We start from the raw sequence: 6,000 nt of genomic DNA, 5'->3' as shown, positions 1-6,000 counted from the left end.
AAAATCCCTTAGGAGAAATAGCTTTAGACACAAAGGAGACAAAATTGAGAATTTGGTTTGAAAACCATTATATTTTTGTGAGATCTCTTTCTGGTCTTGTTTTAATCTCTTTTAAGACTTTGTGTTTCTTTTAATCATTATTGGACAGATGTCTTTATCCAAGGTGCCTTACAACATTTGAAAAGCAATCGGTTACACTTCTTTTGTGTTTCCAATTGGAGCGCAGGGAGATGAAGTGACTTGTATATGGTCACACAGTTTCAGTTGTGGGATTTGAGCTCCAGAGTCTTAAACACAAGACTACACTGCCTGTATTTTCTTCCAGAGGTGTATCACATTTTGGAGCACACAAATATAAATTAGAGCAACTAATAATATTCAAATGCAAAAAAGGAGGAGGTTGGGAGCATGTGTTGATAGCTCGTTGTAGCACCCACCACACGACAAACCACCTGGATTGGGACCCAAGTGCAGTGGGTTACACCTCAGCACCACACTGGAACAGTGTGAAGTTTTTTTTACGGTGGAGTGCCAATCCTGCCACATAAACTGGTGGATCTTCTTTCAGGGCTGGATGCAGATTAACATCATACCAAGCATGAAGCAATTGCAGGTTAAGCACTTTGCTCAAGGGCCAAACGGAGTGGAATCACTTCAGGCATTTTCGGGATTCGAACCACTGACCTTCTGATTGCCAGTGCAGATCCCTAGTCTCAAAGCAAAAACTCCTCCCTAATCATAGTAAAGTGGTGTTTTATTATCACAAACTATTGTCAATATATTTCCCCGTGTATTACTGAGCACACAATGAAAGTACTTTAAAAACAATTCACGACACATGGAAAATCTGAGCTCATTGTGTGACTTTGCTGAGATCTGTGCTGAAACTCAAGAGGAGACCCTTGTGAGAACACTGGGGTGTTTCAGGAGAAAAATCTGAGGAGCGTGAGACAAAAGAAAATGTCTCGATTTATATTTCTTTCTGATGTAATTTTTGTCTAGGACAAAACAAAAAGATATTAGAGAGATCTCTTTTTTTGATTTGATGTTTCATTCTTATGGGCTGTGGTGGTAGCTCACAAACCTGAAGTGGAATGATCAGATGAATAGTAAATAATTACTGCCGTTTTTTGGTCCTGTAAAATACCATCTAACATGTAGTTTACGCATGTTTACCCTTAACAGCACTATAGTTCTACCGATTTTCTATCAGTTTTGCAATTGTCTAATGAAGTTTCTGTAGATTATTATCTAGGTCCGTCCTATTTGTTTAGACTACATGCTCCTTATGTACATTTAATTTTAAACATATGAGAAGCTATAATTTTAAAAAGCACATCTTAAAAAGAATAAACAACATTAAAACGTAAGAAGCATATCAAAGCCTATACTCATCGCTTCCCGACTCTTTGGATTCTACACGCGCCACCGTTAAAATGCTGACCTTTAACCTCATTTCTCCTTAGCTACGGCGACGCGTCAGAGTACGGCTAAACCAATGCAGCGCCCCTCATGCCTAAAAACAAAACGCATAGTTTTACACTAGGCCGTATAAATGTACTCCCGTACATTAGCACTAGTTTTATTTAAAGTGTAGTGTATTTAACTACATTCTTGGCAAAGTATTTTGCACTGTTGGTGTTTGTTTTACACTGGAGACACCGGAGTGGGATTTCCCAGCCTATAGCCACTCAGGGAAGATGGCGTCTGGTTGCTTAGCGCTCCCTTTTATAATCTTAATCTGATCGTGCTATGGTATAACATTAAATAAAAGCAAAACCCACACTCCAAAAGCTTAGCATATTACATTAGACAATGTCTGATTCCGAGGAAGAAAGTCAAGATAGGCAATTAAAAATTGTCATCCTAGGAGACGGAGCTTCGGGAAAGGTAAGCAATTTTATCTTTTGACATTACTGCTACATCAGCACGTTAAGGATTGCTCTAGTTCGGTTATGGGAATTTAGTAAGGCTTTAAGAACAGTCTAAAAGTATGAAATCCAGTTGTGAAATAAAATCTGTACGTCTTTGAAAAAAGGACAGAATCGCACACTCTGGAACTAAAGGAGCATCATAGAAGAAAACATTCACTTCGAACAACGGAGGCGCCTACAGACTTGAGACGTACACGTTATGTGCACTTCGTGAAAAAAATCACAAATCGTACAATCTTATCCTAAACGGCAGCTGTTTATAGATTACATGGACGAGAACTATATAATTAAAGGCACCTAGATTAGAAGAAAAAAAAAAACTTTGTTGGTTCCACAGATGTGGAAGAAAATACAGTTCTCACAGAGCAACATCGTCAACGGAAATGAAATAAAAAAATCAGATTAAATATAATTCCTATACCCTGTCTCTCAGGTCATTGTATAGAAATTTACATTTCATTAGGTTCTGTGTCTGCCAAAGTCATGGTATATTCCTCGTGGATAATCTCCTAAAATGATAAATCTGCACTAGTGATTGCTGTTCAGCCAAGTGATAGAGGAATGCTTTTCCTTAGACAGTAATTGGGAAGAATTATGTTCAAAAGAATTGCTTATGAACGTTTTGAATTCACTTCAGTTTTTTTTTGTCCAGTATCTCCTGACACACTGATATGAGAAAGCCTTAAAATGCATTGTTGAACGCAGTACATCGATCTTTTTGGCATCACCACCTATTTCTTGGCCCTGGTCTTGTCCTAAAAACACCCTACTTTTTTTGGCCATTTTTGCAAGATTTTGTGCTGAAAATTACAGTTTGATGTTAAAGAGTAATCCAGCCTGCTTCTTCAGAAAAAATGATCAGAAAGATTTGAACTTGTGCATGCCATATCAACAGACTCCAGGGTTTCACCCTCTAATGGAATATGAGGGGTCAAAGTTGCTCCTTTTCACAAAACCATGAAAAAAGTGAGGACTAGAAGTATAGGCCTGTTGAGTGTCATTTATGCTATTTTGATGTTGCCATCTATCCATTCGTCTTCTTCCGCTTATCTGAGGTCAGGTTGCGGGGGCAGCAGCTTGAGCAGAGATGCCCAGACTTCCCTCTCCCTGGCCACTTCTTCTAGCTCTTCCGGGGGAATCCTGAACCATTCCCAGGCCAGCAGGGAGACATAGTCCCTCCAGCGTGTCCTGGGTCTTCCCCAGGCTCGCCTCCCGTTTGGACGTGCCCGGATCACCTCTCCAGGGAGGCATCCTGATCAGATGCCTAAGCCACCTCATCTGACTCCTCTCAATGCGGAGGAGCAGCTGCTCTACTCTGAGCCCCTCCTGGAAGACTGAGCTTGTCACCCCATCTTTAAGGGAAAACCTTTTTGATGTTACAGATTATGAAAATTATATTTTTGATATTTGATTCTTTACTGGTGCTCCTAGTCATCTAGGAGTGTCAAAAATAACAAAGTTCAAAAATAAGCGTATATTATTTCAAGGACACTGATTACAAATATGTTATTATTTTTTGATTTTTAAAATTTTTTTTTTTACTTAAGGATCTAGCCCTATATTGACTTCTATCAGAAAGTGAAACATGACAAATTTCCATTACACTCAAGATTATTTAGACTTTAAAATTTTAAATTGAAGCACACATTTTAATATTTCAAATATCTGATGCAATTATTCTTGTTTATTATGTATGTCTGCCTCATGAAATAAATCATTGCGTTTCTTATGAACATCCTGAATTGGGGCGGCTTACACTATTTCTAACAAATTGTTTCAGAATGTATTGTTATTTGCTTATCTTTTAATGTTGTTGTGTTTATATTCTGAAATCCTTTTTTTTATTTTAATAATATATTGGTAATATCTTGTTTTGATGATGATTTATTAATGATTCAAAATTGTCCCTGTTTGAGTGATTATGTGGGTGTATGCTTGACAGTTCCCTAAATAGGTTAGTTTTTTAACCTGGGGTCTGTTCCAGAAAGAGAAATTAGTTAATCCTGGATCTCGGGGGGAATTCCATCTTGCTATTGCATGTTTTTTGCACCAGTGGATTAGCTGGTTCCACGGCACCAGATTTCAGTGCAATTTCGAATAGATTGATCCAGATAAATGCACATTCACTGCAAAATTTACAAGCCCTTCTGATATAAGCACTGGACAGCTGATCAGCCACGGACTACAAGTTTTAGAGGGAACAACTTTTCTGCCAGTACAGCAAGAGGTACTAGAGTTAGTTCATGAAGATGATCAATATAGCCTCCAAAAGAGGAGCAACACAGCAGCAGCAAAGGAAAGGGAAATGGCATGGACAAATATCACTGCCAGAGTGAACTTTGTGTGGTAAAATTTTGCATTGTGTAAAATGTACTTCTGATGAAACTACTCTAATTGAAACGTTATATGCGCTAAAGTAAGCATTGTATTCTGTTTTTACAACATCAAAAAGAGCAAAATAGTGTAAAATGTATGACATAAAGTTTTCATCCTATATAGAGTTGTTCTCATTCTTTCTGTAAGAGATATCAAACATTCTTCTGCTTGTACTGAACCCTGTATTGTCTGGTGATTGCATGCTAAAAGAAAGCAAATATTGATTACTTTCATTAACAGATCTGCAACAGAAGACTCATAGTGACTGTTTTATGAATGGTAACTTAACCTTTTCAAATCTGAGACCCTGGATATTTGGCCTTGACATTTGTGCAGTAATTATGTGTGTGGTGTCTCATTTTATTTTAAGAATGGATAACAGGACACATTAATATATGTACTGAATATGTGATATACATACTTGAGTTTTATTATTAAAAAAACATTTCTACTTTATTCTCACTGTTTATGTCAAGATTAAAGTCAACATGTTGACTGTATTCTTGTAATTTGTCATTAAAGTAGAACATCGTAAACTGAACTTCATTGTAAAATGAATATTTAATTTACTAGATTTTGTCAAACCCCGTCATAAGTTATATAGTACATTAAATACTTTGTGTCAAGTGTTCCGCAAGCCATATTAAATCGGTACGTGCTTCTTAAACTGACTTCCTCTTGTACTGAGAAGACGCTGGCAGCAATTGCTGCACAGAATACATTCACTTCATGATATTCCTGTTTCCTGAACATTTAGAATGCTAAGATAAATACTTGATATAATTTTCATGATGAAAGGCATTAAAGCATGTATTAATCATGTGGGGACACGGCGGCGTGGAGGTTGCACTGCTGCCTCACAGCAAGGGTGTCTCGGGTGTACCCTGCTTTAAATTTGCATGTTTTTCTGGTGGGTTTACTTGGCGTGCTTCAGTTTCCTTTCAAAGTCATGTAGGATGTGAGGTTTTGTTATGTTATTTTGACCCTGCTAGTGTATGTTTTGCTCATATTCACCCTGCGATGTGCTGGCCACTTGTTCAGGATTTGCACCTGCCTCGCACACAATGCTTGCTGGGATAGGCTCAACCCTGAATGGATGGCATAATTAAACATGTAAAACGAAGTTCTGGACACTTCCTGTGCTAAGTTTTTAACTAGTTTTAATTTCACAAAGATGTTTATCATGTGGTGATTGGTTATGTGGAGAAAGAAAAAGGAAGGATAGGAACTGGGGTTTTGGTACGTACGACAGACAGCACGCATGCAATAAAGAAAACCCGCTCAGAAGAACATCCATTGAATTTTGTGTTCATGTCTCCGACCACCAGATCACAAACCCATCATTTACACAATATTTAAGTTAAACCTGTGCGATACCCATTCATACATCCAGTTTTTTGGAGCCTCGTCACACCAAGTTCTCTACAATGAACATACACCTGGGGACCCCTTACTGCGAGGGAGCAGCACTACCATGCATGTTTAATATCTGCTTTAATGCATTTCATCCTGAAAATGATATCAAGTATATATCTTTCATTCAAGATTTGATAGATTCTGTGCGGTGATAGCTGCCGGCGCCTCCTCTTAGTGTGGAGGAAGTCAGTTTAAGAAGCATAGTGATTAACAGCTGAGTCGGGGAACACTTAACACAAAGCATTTAATGTGCTACATTAACTTATGATGGGGT

General features: G+C 38.0%; 1 protein-coding gene across 2 annotated transcripts in view; it reads left to right on the top strand.

Annotated features, from left to right (window-relative positions):
- Window positions 1-1,480: 1,480 nt before the first annotated feature.
- The window catches only part of rab28 (RAB28, member RAS oncogene family), a 243,845-nt gene continuing 239,325 nt past the window's right edge, over window positions 1,481-6,000 (top strand). The window contains exon 1 of one of the 2 annotated variants that reach the window (XM_039751500.1): window positions 1,481-1,890. In XM_039751500.1, coding sequence (XP_039607434.1) covers window positions 1,816-1,890 — 75 coding nt within the window. In that variant the 5' untranslated portion in view covers window positions 1,481-1,815. The remainder of the gene's footprint in view (window positions 1,891-6,000) is intronic. The other variant, XM_039751501.1, reaches the window with a different exon arrangement.

The sequence above is a fragment of the Polypterus senegalus genome, chromosome 4 (assembly GCF_016835505.1).
Source record: "Polypterus senegalus isolate Bchr_013 chromosome 4, ASM1683550v1, whole genome shotgun sequence".
Classification (NCBI taxonomy): domain Eukaryota; kingdom Metazoa; phylum Chordata; class Cladistia; order Polypteriformes; family Polypteridae; genus Polypterus; species Polypterus senegalus.
This window is presented reverse-complemented; position numbering and strand designations above follow the sequence as displayed.